The 23007-nt window shown below is 33.5% G+C and overlaps 1 protein-coding gene and 1 long non-coding RNA gene across 2 annotated transcripts in view; both read left to right on the forward strand.

Annotated features, from left to right (window-relative positions):
* Window positions 1–23007, forward strand: part of LOC147584672 (uncharacterized) — a 122942-nt gene that overhangs the window by 16137 nt on the left and 83798 nt on the right. The gene's annotated exons all lie outside the window — the stretch shown is intronic.
* On the forward strand, window positions 6665–13388 carry SLITRK6 (SLIT and NTRK like family member 6). The gene is made up of 2 exons (XM_025924904.2): window positions 6665–7241; window positions 9616–13388. The coding sequence occupies exon 2, from the start codon at window positions 9640–9642 to the stop codon at window positions 12160–12162; it is 2523 nt and encodes an 840-aa protein (XP_025780689.2). The 5' UTR covers window positions 6665–7241; window positions 9616–9639; the 3' UTR covers window positions 12163–13388.

Below are 23007 nucleotides of genomic sequence, written 5' to 3' on the forward strand. Positions count from 1 at the left end.
AATACTTTTTATAAATGCCCTTCTGATCATAATCAAAGAAAAGAATACAAATATTTGAGGAGTATTTGTCTTACTGTATCATGTGACTTCAAATTTAATACTCTTTGAGGGGGAGGGAATTGAAAGTCTTTATAGTTCAAATGAGTGTTTTATGAGGCTTGAAATTTTAGACTGCCTAGGAAAATCCCGTATGATACATCCAAAATTAATTTGAAATTAATTGTCAACTCCTTTTCCTTCCCCTACCCCCAAGAAACAACAAAGGATATCTGTCCACTTAAACAGTCATTTGATTATTCGGTATTAATTTTTATTAGAATTTTATTGCTGTTGATATTTCATTGGTATTATTTATTATATATCACAATGGTCTATGTCCTATTACAATATTGGGAAACATGAAAGTTATAAATGATATTGCCCTTATTTTCTTAAACATGTAATATTATATGGGAAATATACAATATTGAACAGTCATAAGGAAGCCTCAATTATTTCAGAGGAAAGATTAAAGATTAATATAGGTGAGATGTATACAGTAAAATCATCAAAAGGATAAATATATTAATAAATATCCGTATTTATCTCCATGTAGATATGCAGGTAAGGGATAAATGCATTTTTTGTACATTGAATATAGATTTTGAAGGAACGACTCCGTGTATGTAAGTGAATTATTTACAACTCAGAAGCTTTTTCTCTATGTTATGTTATACTCTTTAAAATGTTATATTCCAAAATGCAATATTCCTTATTTTGTTTTGGAGTTTTCATCAAGATTCCTGTTTAAGAAAAACAGCCAACATTATCGAGTGAAACTTGCCATTAATGATTTATTCACTTTCTTGTTTAATACTAATACTCCAGTGATGATAGTAATAGTTCAGTAACTGTCTTTTTTATGTTAATTCCATTGTTATCAAGTAAAAATAATGCAAAATAGAATAATTCCTGAGTCACTTCTTGAACTATGCACTTCCATTTCTCAATGAACATGTGTTTCATTGTCAATTATTTTCTTTACAGAATATAGATCCAATTGTAACAAAAAAAATTTATTACTATCCAAATGACTGTAAAATTTGGTATTTAGATTTCCATGTCAACTAATCAAGCCTAGACTGGAAAATGTGCTACTTTCATTCCACAATGTGGAGATCATCTCCATGTAGATGATTTTAAAGCATAATTAAATAAATGTACATATATGCATGATATGTACAGTTTTATTTTATTAAAATAATACATTGAACTTAATGAAACTGACATGTTTTGTAAAAATGGGTGAATATCACAATTACGAGATTAAAACAGTTTGAATAAGTTACATTCCTCATGACACAGCAGTAGGTAATAGGGATAGTCAGTGATGCCCAAACTGTGATTGACAGTAGAAGGACATCCAGAAATTTTAAATCTCCTGCAGGTGAACCACCAAGCTGAGCATCTATCATGCTTATTTGATTCAGTGGTATTTGCCTGGCATTATTGTTAATCATCTGGTAACAAAGTGATCTGGTCACACAGGTTGTATTATAATAACTGCCAAACAACAATATTTGGAAAAATCCAGGGAATCAAGTTTTTAAAATTTTCAGTCTTGATCTTTAGCATTATTTTTTGTTATATAGACAAAAATTTTAAAAATATAATATATATGCATCCCTAGGAATAGTAAGTGTCCTAAGATTACACGATAGTGAGAAAGACAAAGAAACTATTCAACTTGAATAACTACTTATTTGAGTGTTTCCTATGTGCAACTCACTCTATAGTAACAGAGAAAAAATACCAAGTAGATAATAGCTTTCCCTAGAGGAGTCTTTACCATCAAAGTAACTCCCAGTCTACCATTATTACACTGGACCTTGTCTCTTGCTACTGCTCATTATTCATTGTAAAACATTCATCAACATTTTTTAGTTGTATATATGTATACATATACATATGTATGTATATATGTGTGTGTGTATATATACATATATATGTATACATACATATCTATGTATGTATACATACATGTATACATATATACATATATATATATATGTTTAGTTTTCCATTTGAAGTAAGGAACTTTATGAAATCACAAATACACTTTACATGAAGACAGAGAATTTCTAATCCAAGCTTCCAAGAGAAAGCTTTTGTTTTGTTGTGCTTAGGTTTTGCCAGGTTAAATAAAGGTATCAGAGAGTTCCTTTGTGTCAACAGATTTCAAATCAAAAACAGGAAGTATGATTGTAAAAGCTCTCTTAGAATAAAGCAATTCCATTATTAGTTTTATACCTTTGCTCTCAGAGCAAATTGACCATGAAAGAAACTTAAGATTTAAATAACAAATTAACCTTATTTATTAAAGAGTCAATGCAAAAGGCAAGTTTCCTAAACCACTTATGCATGACTTTATAAAATATTGTATCTATCATATAAACTCCCTCTAAGACATATAGACTTTTCACTGTAAAGTTTGCTACTTAAATTTCAGTGTCAACTAATCATTGTTAGGTTGGTAAAATTATTACTTTCATCCCACTATATGGAGATCATCTCCATATAGATGATCTTAAAGCATAAATATATATAGACATGGAGATAGATAGAGATAGAGAGATATATGATATTCATGGTTATGATATTTACATGGTATTACGATATTTACATATTTGGAAAAATGGCTACATATTACAATTATAGGGTTAAACATTTAAAATAATTTGCATTCCTCAGTGATTATTCTTGATGAATATATGCAAATGTCCTTCTCATGTACAAGATGTTATTGCCAAAAGTTGAGAAATTTTATATTCTTCTATATACAAAGGTGATGTTCCTTTATTAAATTGTATGTTATTGTCAAAAGAAAAAGTATCCATGATCATTATGCTCTGATTCTTTTAACAGAACCAAAAATATAAAATAAAATAAAATAAAATAAAATAAAATAAAATAAAATAAAGTAAAATAAAATAAAATAAAATAAAGTAAAGATGGCAAATTGTTTCAGGCTTCTCTTCCAGTGAAGCATGAAAGAGAACTCTAAGTTCAAGATTTGGGAAACAAATTCTAAGGTTACTGTATGGCATAGTATTATGAAAGATAGAAGACAACATTCTTTAATTATTATCTTTTATGAATAAGATTTGTGTAAATAAGTTCAATTACACATTTTAAGTAGACTTTGCCCCATTATTATTTTTAAAGATTTTTTAAAAATTTTATAAGAGGTATTAATTCTGTATACAATAAACAGGATAGGAATACAAAATAAATATTTGAGTTGAAGTTAATCTCTGGGATTGTTAGTAGATTTAACTTTTTCTGTTTCTTTAGAGTTTTCCTTTAGAGTTTTACAATGGAACATACACATTTTCAAAAGTATATACAATTTTAGAGAAACTTTTAGCTTGAAATAAGAAACAGGAAATATGTCTTTATTAATGTTTGTGAAACTAGTGCACAAGTTTTCTACATGTCTGTAAATTTAGATGTTACTCACAAATTCTGTAATATTAAATTTTAGTAACATTATCTTATCTTGAGTTTCATTGAAATTCTCTGAAAGTACATAGCAGACAGAGCCCACAGGAATGCTGTTACTCAAGAATTTGTTATGAATATATTTTTTAATAATTATGTACATACTTTCAAAGTGACATTATTTTGGGATTATTTCCTTGTTTAAATATCTCTTCAGAGAGTGAAATCATCAATGAATATTTAAAATACATCTATAGTATTATAATCCTCAAAGGGTCACCAAGGGTTATACTTTCTACCTTCAAAATATGTTAATATACCTCAGTCTACACCACAGACAGTGTAAAGACCTTTCTCTTCAAGCCTTCCAGATTCTTGTGTTAAAATCAATCAGACATATGTTTTCATTTTGCCACTTAAATGTGGCACTGAAAAATGGTGGGCAGATGTTCTGATGTAGAGCTAGTCCTGTACAGCATGAATCAATCTCTTTCACTGTTAGTAATTTTTCTTTACCTTTCCAGCGCTTAATATTGATCTTTTCATTCTATTTGTCCCATATGCATTATCAGTCCAGTCCAACAAATTACATAAAATATTCTTCCATCTGGCCTTTGTCACCATAAGAAATGTAAAATGATTCCCCACCCTACCCAACTCCCATCTACATGAGCAGAGAAGAGAAGGCATTCTCCTGAGTCCTGGTGTTATGACTGTGCACTGTGCTGCCTTATGTACACTGCTGCTCTAAAATGACTAACAGAGGTAGGTTTATTTCTTCTGGTTGCTTGGTATTTTCATTATAATTAGAACTTTCATGTTTTCCCTTGAAGATGCACATTCTAAGAAGCAGTTAAAAGTCGCAATAAAACATAATGTAGACTATGTGGTTAAAAATAATTGATTACGTTTTAACATCTTCCAGTATGGAGTCACTGGGGGTAAATTATGTGGAAAGGTTAATAAAATCTAGTATTTATTAGGATCACTTATTGAATTTATTGCTAAAACTTGGAGAAAGATACACTGAAAAGTATTTTTCCATGTAACAATTGGAAAATAAAAACAATGTTAAATTAAATGTCCAATAATCAATAACACATTCTGCCATAAGCAATTTGGAAAGAATGGCAGCATGATTGATTTAGTGAAATAACTGAGGAATTACCATTAACAAAATCTAGAGAATAATGGATTTAGCCATAATCATTTTGTATGTACTATTATATATATACATATATATTTACTATTGAGTTTAAGGTAATGCTGAATAATTCTTTATCAATACTACTCCTTTGAACTAAGTTCAGAGCTACAGAATGCTTCTCAAACAATTCTTTACCAACCATTCTTTGTGTTTCCACCCAAAATCTAGAGAAAAAGTAAAGAATAATAAATATAAAAAAGGGGTTGTTAGTTACTTCTCCTCTTCCTTACCTTTGAATTGACCAGTAATTTATGTATGAGGACAACATGTCATGTATAGGTAAGGGATTAGAGATAAATAACTTGAAATACCTGCTAGGTGTACATTATGGATAAAATAGACACATAATCAAATTGGAGGAAATGAGAGAAACCTGTGTCGATCTATAGGGAATTTAATTCTACTTGTCCATGTGTCTGTTTGAACCACTTTCCTCCACAGACTATACTTCCAGAACATTTCTCCTGTGGCCTCGATTCCAAAACTAAAGGAACACATTTGGAGAATTGTGTATACAGTGCTGGAAAGGAAGTTACTAGTTCCTTGTTTTCCCATTGATTCTAACTCCATTTTGTCCCTACCTATCTAAATCATTAGATTGAGTGAAGCTAATGTAACCTGGCCATCAGCGAGCAGCAAATTGGGCCTGAGATTAATTCCTTACCTTCATTTTCTCTTATTTCCTTTAGTCTCTCTTTATCTTTATCATCTTTCCCCATCCCCCTACCTATACCATTATCTCTATTTCATTTTAAAACACCCAGTGTCATGAAAATAAATGAGACACTTAATGAGTGAAAGAATATAATATTAAGAAATGAGAGAATATTAAAAACTGCTTCAAAATCCATATCTTTTAAAGCAACTGTTCCACACTAAGGATATGAAAACTTTATGAATTTGAATGCATAACTGCACACAATCATTAAATAATAACCCAAGCTGATATTCTCCCATTTTGATGATTTAACCTACATAAAAACCTTTTTTTTTTTTTTTTTTTTTCCTGAAATGAGACCTAATATTACACAGGCAGCCTCTAGAACCTCGGGTGAACGGTGTTTCTAACCATAGACTATTTCAAAATGAATAAATAATGGCATCTAATATATTCATTTTGGATGTAAAAAAGTTCAGGTGCTTAGAATGCAAGTAGAAGGAATGATTTTTTAAAACACAGGCATTTTGGGAAATAAGGAATCTGACAGTTGAGAGTTTTATTAGTGATGATTCAGAAACTTTTGAGAGTTGAAGAAACAAGTAGTTTTATAAATAGAATCTTTTTAGGAAAAAATGCTCTCTCCAGCTAGTACCATAAAAATCAGGATATTGTAATGTCTACATACTCATTCAACTTGTTTCATTTTACCTGAAAAGACATCATTTCATATTTTGGAGAATGATAAGCAAAATGTTCTATTAACAATAACCATCTGTAATAAAGTTTCCTGAATGAATGTCATAGTAATAATATTTCCATTCCAAATAAATATTATCTTAACTGCAAAAGAACCTCATTTCTAGTCTCATTACTGAACATTAGCTGTAGGGAAAGAAATAATGAAGTATACTACTGAGAGTCTCTGACATGAGGCTTTAAAAAAATTAAATGGTAAATCCAAAACTGCAAATATTGCAGGAAAGTAGTTCACGTGAACATTTTAATAATTAGTGCACCATTTCAACGATAAATACCAGTAAAAAACAAAACCAAAAAAGCAAAACCGAACCTGAAACAACCATTCTACAGGCCACATGGCTTGCAGCTTTTCTGCACACGTGTGTGTAAACAGTACAGTACTGTGCTAGCTGAGAATTTAACATAATGTGTTAGTTAGCTTTTATACAACGTTTAAAACGGTACATCATTATTTCCACCAAAATTTACTTGCACTCTCTCTGGTATTGAAAGGGAGGGGAAAGGCCATTTGCAGAAAGAGGAGGAGTTGAGCAGTCCCAAGGTGGAGCTGTCTCTTGTGTTAAATGACACTGGCAGGGTAAAGCGCTCTGCTGGGGAAGGGCTTAAAGGCTGAGTCAAAAGCCAAGAAGTCTCTTTATTTACGCCTACCTCCCAGCCTTTGGCAATCTGACTAATAACAAACTGAGCTAACAAGAAAGACTAGAAAGGGAGGAAAGAGAACACTGCTGCAGCTTGGATCTACAACCTAAGAAAGCAAGAGTGATCAATCCCAGCTCTGTGAAACATCTTGTTTATTTCCTGTGTTCAGCAGCTTGCAAATGGTTAACTATATGCAAAAAAGTCAGCATAGCTGTGAAGTATGCCGTGAATTTTAATTGGGGAAAAAAGGCAACTGCTTCAGGATGATCTAGCATGCACTCTGCCTGAAATATTTTCAATGAAATGCTCAGCATTTGGTCTTTGAGCAGAGGTTTTTAACTTTATGAAGCAATGGGACCTGCCAAAAAGTGAAATTTGAGAAGAAAGTACGTGGTGGTTGGTGTTTTCTTTTTTAGTAAGGAAACTGAATTTACTTTGAACATCTCTTCCAGCTGTGCATTACAGATAACGTCAGGAAGAGTCTCTGCTTTACAGGTAAGATGAATGTTTTCAGGCTTTTCGAATGCCTATTTTTGCATTATCTTAAAGTGATTCAATTTGTGTGTTTGTCCTTTAAAAAAATAACTTTGCATTAAAAGATATCCAGTTTCATTCCTACTCATGGGCACAACTAATGCTGTAGCAGTTGCCTGTTTTCTCTGAGCAGCAGACAGTCCAACAGCTGGCTGCACAGAGGAGCAAATAATATAAGATGCCACTATTTATTTCATGGCATGCAGTGTGTTGTTGGAAACTAAGTATGTATGCCTTCTGAAGGAGAGAGCACTTCCAAACACCATTGCTGATTTTAAAACATAAGCAGAATATTAAAAGACTCTTTGTATTTTGTACTTTTTTTTGTATTTTTGTACTTTTATTATTTCCTGACTTGAAAATACATATTTTTGACCTCTTTAACATTGGATCAGATGTTGTCAATATGGAACCAGTGTTCAAATTTGTGTGCATTTCTGAAAAGATTGCAAACTGTTCCCTAGGACATTTTGAAGAACATAAAATGAATATAAGATTTTAAAAAAATAACCAGAGATTGTCATTTGGAAGTTATTTATTGTTTTCTCAAGGTGATGTGACTGGTGAAATGAATAATATTATTTCTTAGTAATCTATGAAGAAGTACTTTTAGTGTTTGTGGAAGCTAATCCACAAGTTGAAGACTCCCAACTACAAACCGTTGGATTCTAAACATAGACTCTGAGCTGTTTAAAATCAATTTCCCCATGGAAACATTTAATCTGCTAACTTTCCTTCATATAGAAAGGCACTATACTGTTTTATTTCCTCAGCTGCCTTTTACCATTCAGAAACTTCATACTAGATATGTTTTCAATAAAACAATGTATTTTCATGGGATGAATTTTTTTTTTCAGGATTCTTGATTGGGGTTTGGTAATGTTCTATCTGATTGTAAATGTTAATTAGGTTCAAAGTTATTGTTCACATTCCATTAAAAGTAAATAGAAGCAGATACCATTTGGAAAAGTTGAAGAGTTTTGAGATACGGTATTTATTTACCTTTCAATTTAATTTATATGAATTTAAGATATACTATTTGAAGGAAAGAAATGCCACTAAACACCACTGGAGTTACATGTATTTATCTTGTCACTGCTGGCTTCTCAGAGTTAAATCTTTTTTAAAAAATTGCTATTTCAGCTGCATGTCTTAAATTTTTAAGAAGTTGGAATATATGATGCTGTTATCCTGAACTGTCATTTTTTATTTACCTAATTAGAGGTATCCTCAAGTGTTTCAGGATCGTGCAGTTTGTTGTAGAGTTCATTGTTTGTGACTTTAAGCCTTATTATAAAGGAGATCCACTGTTTAATTATGTGATGACATTCAGTGCCCTAAAGCCTATTTTAAGACCTTGTTAGAAAGTCATTTGCTAGAAGTTTATATGAGGCATTGCTTGTTCATTTACAGCAGCTAGAAATGTGCTACAAAGCTCAGCTTTTCTTCTTCAAGGTTATGATATTAACCTCATACATAACAATTTAAAAGCAGCAGGAAATATCCTACCTTTAGAAATTCAGTATACAGTCCGACAAGTGAAATTTTAATGGGCATTCTTAACCATATGTATCTAATACTATCAAGCTTATACAAAGTGCCCTAGACAGCATAGTTAAAATGAAATTCTTTTCATAGTGAACTACCATCTTACATGGTCAGAGACTTATTTTCCTCAAGGTTTTTAAATAGATGATAAAATTGAGCCAATCATCAAAACAGGTTAAAACACAGACACAAGTATTAGATGTTACATTGTAATGTCCAGTTCAAAAATATAAATAAATAAAGGAATTGCATTATTAATGCATATGTGCATACATATATACATACATTTTTTCTAACTCTTTCTAACATTTTTGCATTCCCTACAGTATTCTCTGCTTCTGGCTAATATCATGTATTTGTCTTATATTGTAATCCTTCAGCCTTAGATTCATCAACTTTGTGTAAAAAAAAAAATCAGCATCTTCTCAAATACACACCTTTACATCATATCAAAGTACTGATGGCCCAATTAAGCAGCACCTCTCTCGTCTATTAAAATGCAGTTTATTTGGCAAATGTGAATACCACTGATGATATAAAATTTAAAATTCTCCTTGACCTAAATTTTGTATTTTTATCACAGGGCAAGTTCAAAGTAAAGCAAAACATGCTTGTCATAGTATTAGAAAAAAAATAAAAGAAAATGTAGCTGCAGAAGGTATTCATAGTTTCAGAGTAATATTTTTTTTTCCTTTTGGAGGAAAACCTTCTATTTTGTGATTGTGAGGTTCATCTCCTCCCTCCCTCTGCCCACTAAAGTGCATTGCTATTGCATTTTGTTTTACAGAATCAGATTTCATCACACGACAACATGAAGCTGTGGATTCATCTCTTATATTCATCTCTCCTTGCCTGCATATCTTCACAGTCCCAAACTCCAATGTCCTCGACCAGAGGTTCTTGTGATTCTCTTTGCAATTGTGAGGAAAAAGATGGCACAATGCTAATAAATTGTGAAGAAAAAGGTATCAAGAAGTTATCCCAAATAAGTGTACCACCATCACGACCTTTCCACCTAAGTTTATTAAATAATGGCTTGACAATGCTTCACACAAATGACTTTTCTGGGCTTACCAATGCTATCTCAATACACCTTGGATTTAACAATATTGCAGATATTGAGTCTGGTGCATTTAATGGCCTTGGCCTTCTTAAGCAACTTCATATCAATCACAATTCATTAGAAATTCTCAAAGAGGATACCTTCCATGGACTGGAAAACCTGGAATTCCTCCAAGCAGATAACAATTTCATTACAGTGATTGAACCAAGTGCCTTTAGCAAGCTTAACAGACTTAAAGTGTTAATTTTAAATGACAATGCCATTGAGAGTCTTCCTCCAAACATATTTCGGTTCGTTCCTTTAACCCATCTAGATCTTCGTGGAAATCAGTTGCAAACATTGCCTTATGTTGGCTTTTTAGAACACATTGGCCGGATATTGGACCTCCAATTGGAGGACAATAAGTGGACCTGTAATTGTGACTTATTAGAGCTAAAAATTTGGTTGGAAAACATGCCTCCACAGTCTGTAATTGGTGATGTCATCTGCAACAGCCCTCCATTTTTCAAAGGAAGTATACTAAGCAGACTGAAAAAGGAATCAATTTGCCCCACCCCACCACTGTATGAAGAACACGAGGATCCATCAGGATCGTTGCATCTGGCAGCAACTTCTTCAATGAGTGAAAGTCACGTGTCAACCAAAACCACACCTCTTTCAAAACCAACCACCAAAGCACCAGTTTTGATACCCTATATTACAAAGCCATTCACTCAACTCCCAGGACCCTACTGTCCTATTCCCTGTAACTGCAAAGTACTATCCCCATCAGGACTTCTAGTACACTGTCAGGAGCGCAATATTGAAAGCTTATCAGATCTAAAACCTCCTCCACAAAATCCCAGAAAGCTTGTGCTAGCAGGGAATATTATCCATACATTAATGAAGTCTGATCTAGTGGAATACTTCACTTTGGAAATGCTTCACTTGGGAAATAATCGTATTGAGGTTCTTGAGGAAGGCTCATTTATGAATCTGACAAGATTGCAAAAGCTCTATCTAAATGGTAACCACCTGACCAAATTAAGTAGAGGCATGTTCCTTGGTCTCCACAATCTTGAATACTTATATCTTGAATACAATGCAGTTAAGGAAATATTGCCAGGGACCTTTAACCCAATGCCTAAACTTAAAGTCCTCTATTTAAATAACAACCTCCTGCAAGTTTTACCACCACATATTTTTTCAGGGGTTTCCCTAACAAGGATAAACCTGAAAACAAACCAGTTTACCCATCTCCCTGTAAGTAATATCTTGGATGACCTTGACTTATTGACTCAGATTGACCTTGAGGACAATCCCTGGGATTGCTCCTGTGACCTGGTTGGATTGCAACAATGGCTACAAAAACTAAGTAAGAACACAGTAACAGATGACATCCTCTGCACTTCTCCAGAGCACCTGGACAAAAAGGAATTAAAAGCACTAACTAGTGAACTTCTTTGCCCTGGTTTAGTCAATAACCCATCCCTGCCAACTCAAACTAGTTACATAATTGTCAGTACCCCTGCAACCACAACTACAGCCGATACTATTTTGAGATCACTTACTGATGCTGTACCACTCTCTGTTCTAATACTAGGACTGCTGATTGTGTTCATAACCATTGTGTTCTGTGCTGCAGGGATAGTGGTTCTTGTTCTCCACCGCAGGAGAAGATACAAAAAGAAACAAGCTGATGAGCAGATGAGAGACAACAGTCCAGTCCATCTCCAGTATAGTATGTATGGCCATAAAACAACTCACCACACTACTGAGAGACCCACTGCATCACTCTATGAGCAGCACATGGTGAGTCCCATGGTTCATGTCTATAGAAGTCCATCCTTTGGCCCAAAGCATTTGGAAGATGAAGAAGAAAGGAATGAAAAAGATGGAAGTGATGCGAAACATCTCCAAAGAAGTCTTTTAGAACGGGAAAATCATTCACCACTCACAGGGTCAAATATGAAATACAAAACCACAGACCAATCAACTGAATTTTTATCTTTTCAGGATGCCAGTTCATTATATAGGAACATTTTAGAGAAAGAAAGAGAACTTCAGCAACTGGGAATCACAGAATACCTAAGGAAGAACATTGCTCAACTCCAGCCTGACATGGAGGTACATTATCCTGGAGCCCACGAAGAGTTAAAATTAATGGAGACTTTAATGTACTCAAGGCCCAGGAAGGTATTAGTGGAACAGACTAAAAATGAGTATTTTGAGCTTAAAGCTAACTTACATGCTGAACCTGACTACTTAGAAGTTCTGGAGCAGCAAACATAGATGGAGAGATTGGGGCTTTTGCAGAAATGCTGTGATTCTGTCTTAAGTCCAATCCTTGTAAATAAGTGCCTTACATGAGTGTGTCATCAATCAGAACTAAAGCACAGCAGTAATCCTATGGGAAAAAAAGAAGAAAAAGAAACTCAGGGATCATTGGGAGAAGCCATTGCATTGTCTTTGGGCAATTTTGCCTACCCCCGATAAAATAAATCCTTGCATGTAAATCATCCAAGGATTATAGTAATATTTGTCCATATACTTAAAAGTGTTTCAGAAGAGTCCTCTTGCACATCTAAGAGGGTTGAGTCTTTAAGCAACCCTTATTTTCTTGAATTACTTTACCAGTGGATGAAATAGAATTGGGTTTTGTCATTTAAAAGCTATACCTGTGTATGTAGTTATTATAACATGTAAGGAATATATTGTTTATATAATCAGTATATACCACAAAAATGTACATTGTCAGATACACCTAATTTTCTTGAAATAAAGGCAAAAGGAACTGGAACTTCAAAATTACCACTAGTAATAGTAAAGAAAAAAATAGAAGGTTGAATTAGTAGGCTATGAGGAGCCCAAGACTTCAAAGTTTTCATTTGAGGGTTAGAAAAATACCACTGCTATGCTTTCTGAATTTGAAAATAGGAGTGATTAATAGTTCAGGTGGATAAATAGGCAAACTTTTTTGGTTTTTCTGCACATTTTGTGTGGACAATCTTATTGTCAATGCTGCTGTGAACTAAGGTATGTCATTTGTGCTCAAAGTTCATTTTTTTTCCTTGGGATATTTTTAAAATGCTACTGATACTCAATTGTAAATATGATTAGTGCATAAATTAAGTTTAGTTTCTTTCATAGCATTAATCCTTTGTAAATTTGAATGACCATGATAGAAATATGTTTCTTGTGGCAAGTAATAATTCACAGGTGTAAAACAAATAGGAAAAATTGTGTTTTTAAAAATCTTTATTGATGTAAACTGATAGTTGCCATAAATTAGTAGCAAAAGGCACGTCTAAGGGTAAGTGTTTTAAGTTGCCTCAGGAGTGGGACAATGTAGCTTTATTTTACAAGAAAGTATAGCTAGATTTCTATGAACTATTTATTCTGTACAGTTTTGTATATTTTTGGTTCACAAAGGTAATTATTCTTGGGTGCCTTTCAAGAAGATTAAAAATACCACTCACAACAATAAAAATAAAATGAAAACTCTCTTTTTAAATGAACTTACTTCAATTAGTTTGATTTGTAATTCAATCAAGTCAGGATTAACGCAAACACACGCATGCACTGAGGTACATGCATGAGAAGGAGATCTCTGTCTGTTATCCACACAGAAGCTTCTTGTTCACTATCTGCAAAAAGGCCATTCTGTGTCTGGGTATGATTGACATGGAGCCAGACCTAAGTCTGACCAGTAGTTCCCCCTTTCCAGCAGATTGTTTTCCCACTGACTACAAATGAAAGTGATTTATTTTTCTTCTTTCTGATTATAGAATCAATGACACAGCAGATTTCCACAAGGCAAAATAGAATTAATCAAGGTGATCTAATTCTGTTTTCTGAACACCATGCAGATCCATGCACAGGGTTAGTAAGGAACATATTTCAAATTAGAAAGGACTTTTTCTAATTTACTTACTACTATTTTAGTGATTCCTGAATGTTCTATTAAATGTTTTGGTTTCAACACCAACTGTCTGCAATACTAGCAAATTATACATTATTTCCTTGATTTTGAATAAGAAGCCTTTTTGCTGATAAAGACAGTAAGGGTCTGTACTTCCTGGTATGAAAACTAATTATGAGTATGCTGTGATATCATAACACTGGGTTTTCTTTTCTTTTTTACTAAAAAAGTTTTAATGTTTATTTATTTTTGAGCAAGAGAGAGAGAGAGAGAGAGAGGACAGAGTGCGAGCAGGGGAGGGACAGAGAGGGAGAGGGAGACACAGAATCTGAAGCAGGCTCCAGGCTGAGCTGTCAGCACAGAGCCCAATGGGAGGCTTGAACTCACGAACCATGAGATCATAACCTGAGCTCAAGTCTGACTTCAGCCACCCAGGTGCCCCACTAGGTGTTCTTTTAAATCATTGCATATATTAATATAAAACAATAAATGATTATGTATTTAAAGAGTTCATTGAAAACCTAAATTTCTCTACTAATGCCCAAGGTTGGAAAGAACAAAGATGAGAATTCTTAGTGAGTTACACTCACTAAGGGAAAATCTTTGTGTATATGGGGTGCTATATATATTTATCCACTAAAAAAAAATCAGCACAATAATGACTAAAAGTTACATTCTAAAGACAAAAACAAAGCAAGAGGAGATTTCATGTTGTTGCACTACTTCTATTCACTAGAGTATTTGCCAATATTATCCGATTCCAATCAAGTGCATAGAGGTATTAGAAAGACTTAAAAAATTCCCATGCCTGGAGGATCCTTGGAATGGATCCATGAATGCAGACAGAGACATGTCCTTAGGAACATTCTTGTTTTTTAGGTGAGGTAATTTTTTTTAAGCCTTTCATTGTTAATCACCTAAAGTAGTAATATTCATTCTCCAACTTATATCAAGATGGAAGAAAGTTATATATTAAGTCATGTAAATATATTCTCCAAATTAAATATAACTTCAAAACTAAAATCCGGTGGGAGTCTGGATTAATGATGTAGAAATCATTATGATTTCCAAAGGGTAACGAGTTTTATTTTTATTTTTTTAAGTTTCTTTATTTATTTTGAAAGAGACAGAGAGCACTGGTGTGGGGCAGAGAGAGAGGGAGAAAGAGAAAGCGTCCCAAGCAGGCTCCACACTGTCAGCATAGAGCCCTATGTGGGGCTTAATATAGGGCTCCATGTAGGGCTCCATGACAGGCTTGAACTCAGAACCATGAGATCATGACCTGAGCCGAAATCAAAGTTGGACGCTTAACTGACTGAGCCACCCAGGTGCCCCACAGGGTAACAAATTTTAAAGGCTTAAATGTTTCAGTCATAATGGGATCTGTCTTGTGTGATTTGCTTCCCTACTACAAGTAGTTGAGAGTTGAAACAGCCAGTGATCGTCTTTAACTCTTAATGGGTCGTGTGACCTGTGATAATCACTTAGAACTTTGGTGATTTTACCTGCATGTTCTATTTCTTCTCACTCCTACTAAAGATACACTTTTATTATAGTCCCTGTTTGATTATTTGCTTAATTAAATGGCCAGTGTGTTTTCTTTCTTTAATTGTTAGATTCAAAGTCCCAAGTCTGAATTCAGTATCCCCAGCCTTATTCCCATGTACCTTGACATTCTAACAATTAAACCAACAAAATAAACTTATAATTATCCTAGTTTTTTTTCTTGATGTACATGGAAGTTACAGTTTTCTCACTGCATATCAGTGCAGCTTCTGATTTATGTCTGAATCTTGAATTTTTGTAGGATAGTGATACTAGTGCATAATCATACAGGATCAAGTCTTTTTAAATGTGTCAACCTGTTAGACATAGATGGCATTAATCCTTATTTAAGAAATCATTTGTCACTAAATAACCATGAAAATTCTTACTGCAAATATATGAAAGTATTCTTCAGATAATCTTCCATTGCTCTCCAAACTGGATGGAGATTTTATAATATCTGTAAGAAAGGATTATATCAGTAATGTTGATTCTCCATCTTGAACCATCTTTATAACATGGAAGAAGAAAGCCTGTCTTTACTACTCTAGTAGTAAGTAAACTGAAGTACCAGCTAAATGGCCTTTAAGCTGCCTTGATATTTTCACCCACTTAATTTAAAAGGCTTACACTTTGATCTAGGATTGAAAATGTGATATGAGTATCCCCTTGTCATTAAACACAACTTTTAAAACTATAAATAACTAATAAAATAAGATTGAGTCTTAATATACATGTAATTTATTTTGTACTTTTTTTTCTTTAAGTTATTTCCTATTTTTATTCTTCTATGGTAACTAATGTACAAACATTTGAAAAAGATGATGGATACTACTAATTTGAAGAATTGACAATACACATTTTTTAATATAAACAGACACAAATAAATAAAGAAAGCTCAACAAATACTTCCACATGTAAGACTTTGTACATAATTATCATTGGAGACTATTCTCTACGTGAAAAGAAAATTATCCATGTGCATTAAGTGCTGACTATTTGGGAAGAGAGGTTTAGATCTCTCGGTAATTAAGAAATGTTTCTACAATGGATTTAAGGGCTCCTCTCTATTTCTTTTCCATGAATGTTTTTATTATACAGGCATAAATGGCTGCAGTTCTCTTCTTGAGAAGATGGGGGATTATAAAACCTTGTTCTTGATAGGAAAGGAGACAATTACAAGTCTGTCTCAAGAGGAATGATCCTATATCTGAGCACCCATATCGACTGATCTCATTGATAAGGAATGGATAACTTATTAAAAATACAATATTCCTTTTTGCGTTTTCAATTCCATACATCTGTTTCATCTGTTTCAAGATTCCCTGAGGTTTTTAACCATAACTGTCTCTAATTAAAAGTTCGATATAATAGTTTATCTTTGAATTACAAGAGTTATATTATTAAAACTATATTGTTTAATAAATTTCTGTACTATATGGAAATAAACACCAGTATCTGTTTTATAGAATGCAACTAGTTTTTAAAAGAGGAATTTATGTTGACTATATATACATTCATTCTTATGTATATGTAATATAGAGGAGACAGCCAGATGTAGAATTCTCTTCTAGCTGCTTTGAAAGTGTAATCAAATAGACAAGTACTCTTCTGTTTGTAAATGTCTTTCAGAAGATTAGTGAAGAATAGAAACAATGCAAAACAACAAATTGATCACACACACAACACACAAACATTCATGTATTTCCAATTAAAATAACTTACAATTGTACACCTTTTAAATAGAGTATTTTTGTCTCATAATTTTAAATTTTTTTTTTCAACGTTTATTTATTTTTGGGACAGAGAGAGACAGAGCATGAACGGGGGAGGGGCAGAGAGAGAGGGAGACACAGAATCGGAAACAGGCTCCAGGCTCTGAGCCATCAGCCCAGAGCCCGACGCGGGGCTCGAACTCACAGACGGTGAGATCGTGACCTGGCTGAAGTCGGACACTTAACCGACTGCGCCACCCAGGCGCCCCTCATAATTTTAAAACATAGAAAGCAGAATACCTTCCACAAGTAGTTATTGCCTCCTACATATCTTAGGTTCCATCAGTTAGAAAAATCAGTAATCTGCATTTAAGTAAGGTATTTTGACTTGCTCACTTAGTATAAAAATCTCTGGTCATTTAAATGTCATGTCATTATATTTGGCATTATAGGTGGACTTGAACAGATTGTACACACAAAATATCATTTTTTGCCCCAATTAATGTCTTCAATTTTAAATTCAGTGTTATCAGTGATGAAATCACCATTAGTGAATGGATGATACGTGTGTTTTCATCCCATTACTTAATGGTATAAGCAATACAAAGACATATAAGCTCCTGTTACCATGTTTTATGATTCACATGTATCATAAGGCAATACATGGTAGAATAAGAAAGTTAGCAATAGAGTTCAGAGAAGTCATGAATCTAGAAGAATAAGATCAATTTAAATGCTACATATGATTTCATCAGTTAAGATTTTCATAGACATATTTTGGGCCTATTCCTAGCATTCTGCAGTACTTTACCGGGGAAGACATTGTATTATGACAAAGCAGACACATTTCTCAGATATCAGAACATCATAAATTTCTAGAGTTTATATATTCTATTTTTTTATTTTACAAATAAGGTTTGAAATATTTGTCCTGTATTATATAACTACTAAGAGTAACAAGATCAGAATTGGAACCCTGTTTTATTGTTGTTATTTTATTGGGTTTTGTTTTATTCTCAGGGCTGTGGTCTTCATCAGACTGTCATAACCATGAATATTTATAGGCCATATGGAGACACAGAAATGTATGTCTTTGCTTCTGTATTTAGGTAGTACACTCTTTTTCTAAACATTTAATTGAAAGAAAAATCAGACATTTCCGTAACTCTAGACATATATCATGTAAGTGTAGATTGTTCAAAATGACATATAAGCACATTCTAGATACAGGTGGAAAAATGCTAAATGATTTACTATATTGAACAACATGTGCACGTGGCAGATAGAACTCATAATGTAGTTTATTTTTTCAAATTCAGAATAATTAATTACTATTTATCAATAGTCTATATATTTTTAAACACAATTTAGTATGAATTTACTTTCTCTTCTGTCTCATAGACTTAAACATTGACAAAGAAAATACATACAGATAGTTTTCATGATGCATTGCATTAATTAAAAACTTCATGTATAAACATGTAACTTAAATGTTGTTAGAATTACCTTACACATAGAGATTGTGGTATCAGATATTTTCATTATTCTATTTTTAAGACCTCTACTTGCAACAACAAAACAACCTTTGCCAGTGCTTGTAAGTTAAAGATCAGCAATTCAGTAAATATATCATTTGAATCCTAGAGAAACAACTTTATAATATGAGGAATTTTTTAATTATTATTCTTTATTTATTGTTTAAGTTTATTCATTTTGAGAGGGGCAGAGAGAGAGGGAAAGAGAGAGAATTCCAAGCAGGCTCTGTGCTGCCCAATAAAGGGTAAAGACCCATGAACCGTGGGATCATGAAGTGAGCCGAAACCAAGAGTCAGATGCTTAACAGATTGAGCCACCCAGGCACCCCTTATTTTTTCTTTCTAAATAAACTTTAATTTTAGGGCATTTTTTGGTTCACCACAAAACTGATCAGAAAATAAAGGTCTCACATATTTCTTGGCTCCACAGAAGCCTGGCTTGCCCACCATCAACATTCCCTACCAGAGTGGTACAGTTATAGCAATTGATGAATATACATTGTTTCATAAATATCACCCCAAATTCCATAGTTTGCACTAGAATTCACTATGGATGCTGTGCATTCTATGAGTTTTGGCAAATTTACAATGATATGTATCCACCAGCATAATGGTATGTATCCTCCGTTATAGTAACCTAGAGCATATTTTCACTCCCCTGGAAATCCTCTGCTTTGTCTAATTCTTCCACCCCTCAACAATTACTGATCTTTTTACTATTTCCATTCATAGTTTTGCATTTTCAAGAAAGTCATAGAGTTGAAATCATAGTATGCAGCCTTTTCAGATTAGCTTGTTTCACTTAGTAATATCATTTAGGTTTTCTCCATGGCTTTTTATGGCTTAATACCTTATTTCTTTCTAGTGCTGAATTATATTCAGGATATACCACAGTTTATTTATCCATTTTCCTACTGAAGGACAATTATGGTCATTTCCAAGTTTGAGCAATTATGAATAAAGCTGCTATAAGCCACTTAATAAGCCACTTGGGTGGTTCAGTTGGTTAAGCATCTGTCACTTGATTTTGCTTAAGGTCGTGATCTCACGGTTCATGAGTTCGAACCTTGAGTTGGGCTCCGTGCTGACAGTGTGCAACCTGCTTGGGATTCTCTCTCTCCTTCTCTCTCTCTCTCTCTGCCCCTCCCCTGCCCTCTCTCTTTCTCTCTCTCTCTCTCAAAATGAACATACTTAAAAAAACACACACACAAAAAACAAAAATAAAAACATATGTATGTTGGGTTTTATGTGGACATAAGTTTTTAACTCATTTGGGTAAATACCAACTAGCACAGTTGCTGGATCATATAATAACATTTGTTTAGTTTTGTAAGAAACTGCCAAATTGTCTTTCAAAGTGGCTATAACCATTCTTCATTCTCATCAGCAGCAAATGAGAGTTTCAGTTGTTCCACAGCCTCCCCAGTATTTGTGTTGTGAGTATTCCAGGTTTTGGCCTTTCTAATAGGTGTGTAATGATATTTCATTGTTGTTTTAATTTGTCTTTCCCTGATCACATATGATGTAAAGCATTTTTTGGCATATATTTTTGTCATCTTTATATCTTCTTTGGTTGGGGGTCTGTTAAGTTATTTGGCCTATGTTTTTAAGTTTATTTATTTATTTTGAGAGAGACAGAGAGTAAGTACTAGCAGGAGAGGAGCATAGAGAGAGAGAGGGAGAGAGAGATTCCCAAGCAGGCTCTGTGCACTTGGGCTGGACCTGTAAGCTCATTACCGGAGCTGAAATTAAGAACTGGATGCATAACCAACTGAGCCACCCAGATGCCCTGGCCTATTTTTTAATCAGGTTTTTTCTTATTGTTGAATGTTAAGGGTTCACTGTATATTTTGGATGACAGAAATTTATCAGATATGTTTTTTGCAAATATTTCCCCTAGCCTGTGGTTTTTCTTCTCGTTCTCTCTACAGTATGTTTTATAGAGCAGAGGATTTTAATTTTAACAAAATCCAGCTTGTCATTTTTAAAATATAGATCATGCTTTTGATGGTATCTATAAAATCATCACCATGTTTTAAATCACCTAGATTTTGTCTGATGTTATCTTCTAGCAGTTTTATAGTTATGAGTTTTATATGTAGGCCTACCATACATTTTGAGTTATTTTTGTGAAAGGTAAATCTAGATTCTTTTTTTTTTTATATGTGGATGTCCATTTGTTGAGGAGACTATATGAAGGATTTTAAAATCACATACAATTTATGGGGTGCCTGGTGGCTCAGTTGGTTGACTGTCTGACTTTGTCTCAGATCATGATCTCGTGGCTTGTGAGTTCAAGCCCCACATTAGGCTCTGTGCTACAGCTCAGAGCCTGGAGCCTACTTCAGATTCTGTGTCTCCTTCTCTCTCTGCCCCTCCCTTGCTCACACTGTGTCTCTCTCTCTTTTTCAAAATGAATAAACAGTAAAAAAAATTTAAATCACATACAATTTAAAAATAGTTTATTTATAATATAATTCATTTTAGTCTTTATATTTAATATTTGAGTACCATTAATACTATGTATTATTGCATGTCTAAAAGAGTATAACATTTAAGAGAGAAAAATGTGAAGTTATAAAGATTAGTATTGTGTAGTTACAATGTTAAAACTGAGCTTAACTGGACTTTCCTTAGCAGTGATCCTTTATAAGATCTACCCATAAGTAAATTATACATAAGTGATAAAGTTATCTAAAGTTTAGTGTTAGCCTACCAATACTCAGTTGTACATGCTTTATATATATTTAGTTTAGGCCTCATACCAAACATGCAAGTAATGTCATTACTACCATCTTACCTATAGGTGAATGAGGCTCATGAAGTTAAAATGCCCAGAGTTAAACACAAAGTAGTGCTCAAATTCAGATTTCCCTGACTTAGAAAATTCCAGCTTCTACTGTCTTATCATTCCTCATCTTACAATGATCTTAAAAAAACATTTCAAAATCTGTTACCATGTCATTTGAATGGGTTAAACACTATATTATTCACATTTGCAAACATCATACTTTTTCATCACATTTATCATATTTTAATTTTGAATATGTTTGTTTAGCTTCCACTCATGCCTTCAACTTGTCAATATAAAAAGTAATCTTTGATATTTCAGAGATCTGAAGTCTCCCTACATGTGTTGACATTTTATTTAATTTCAAAAAGAAGTATTGAGAAACACATGTATTTCAGACACTGGTGAATCACTTCAATAAAGATTCTTCATCATTCACACCTTCAACATTATATTTGTGATATATATGATAACACAGGAGTAAATTTGCCTAATTTAAAAAATTTGATTCATGTAGGTAATTAAGAATAAACAACAAAATTTGCTGTATAATGAAGAGCTTGGTTTCCATTTATAAAATACATGTCCTGATTCCTTTGGATTTTTAACCCTATTGCCTGTTTCCTTTTTCGTCAGAGACACATCCATAAACCCTACTCTAGGCAATGCTTATACACCTTCATTAAGAAGGAGGTCTTGATTTTTCCACACGCCCCACATTATGCTATAGAAATAGTCACAGTTTTATTCTGTCTTCTCTACTGTAGATGGGCAGCCAAAGGCATGCAAGTAATGCATAGCATGCCTGCTGGTTATAAGAATATGCAGGTCAAGTAAGCTCCACCCCTATGCCCTCCCACACACCCACTCTGAAAGTAGATTCTCTCCCACATTTTAAATCCTATGTCTTTCATTCATCACCTGCCTCGGAACTTGTGGGAACTCTAAACTTACCTATCTAGTTTCCCATGGTGGATTCAGCAATCCTTAGGAAACAATTCCTAATAGGTATTAAAAACAAAATGGAATAGAAAGAGTTTATAGAGGTCAGTTTGTAAAAGATTATAACTTGAGGATGAAAAGTAGGAGGTTGAGAAATTGGATGAAGATGGTCGTTTGATTCCTGCCTCCTTGTATTCTTGCTCCTTCTCCATGCTTGATGCCTCTTTTCCTGTCATGTGATTATTAGCCTCCCATAGCCAAATGGTTGCCAGGGCTCCACGAAGGTTCATGCTCTGGCATCCCTTGGGACAAGGGTTTTACTCTTTTATTTTTCTCCCTAAGTGGATTGGTTTTCCTCTTTGAATTGTTGCTGTTACCTCCAAACTAAAACAAAACAATCAAAACAAGTTATTTCAACTACAGCCACACCAAGATGTGGGCATTTTAGGAGGTTTATCAGCTGAAAAATCATATGAAGCTTTAAAACATGGAATTTCAGATAAAATAATAAAGTAGACATTTCGAGAGTAAAAGGAAGATGCTTTGAGAAGAGCAAGCCATAGGCTGTTTATAATCCTATCATCAATCCAATCCCTAAATCTTACTTGACACAATTCTTTAAAAGATAAGTTTGCTCAGGATAATTCACCTAAGAAACATGTGTTTTGTACAGCCACAATGATATGA

This window comes from Puma concolor, chromosome A1 (genome assembly GCF_028749965.1).
Source record: "Puma concolor isolate L17-30 chromosome A1, mPumCon1.1.hap2, whole genome shotgun sequence".
Classification (NCBI taxonomy): Eukaryota; Metazoa; Chordata; class Mammalia; order Carnivora; family Felidae; genus Puma; species Puma concolor.

Coding starts and splice junctions, on each gene's coding strand:
- SLITRK6 (XM_025924904.2), top strand. CDS start 9,640: ATGAAGCTGTGGATTCATCTCTTATATTCATCTCTCCTTGCCTGCATA.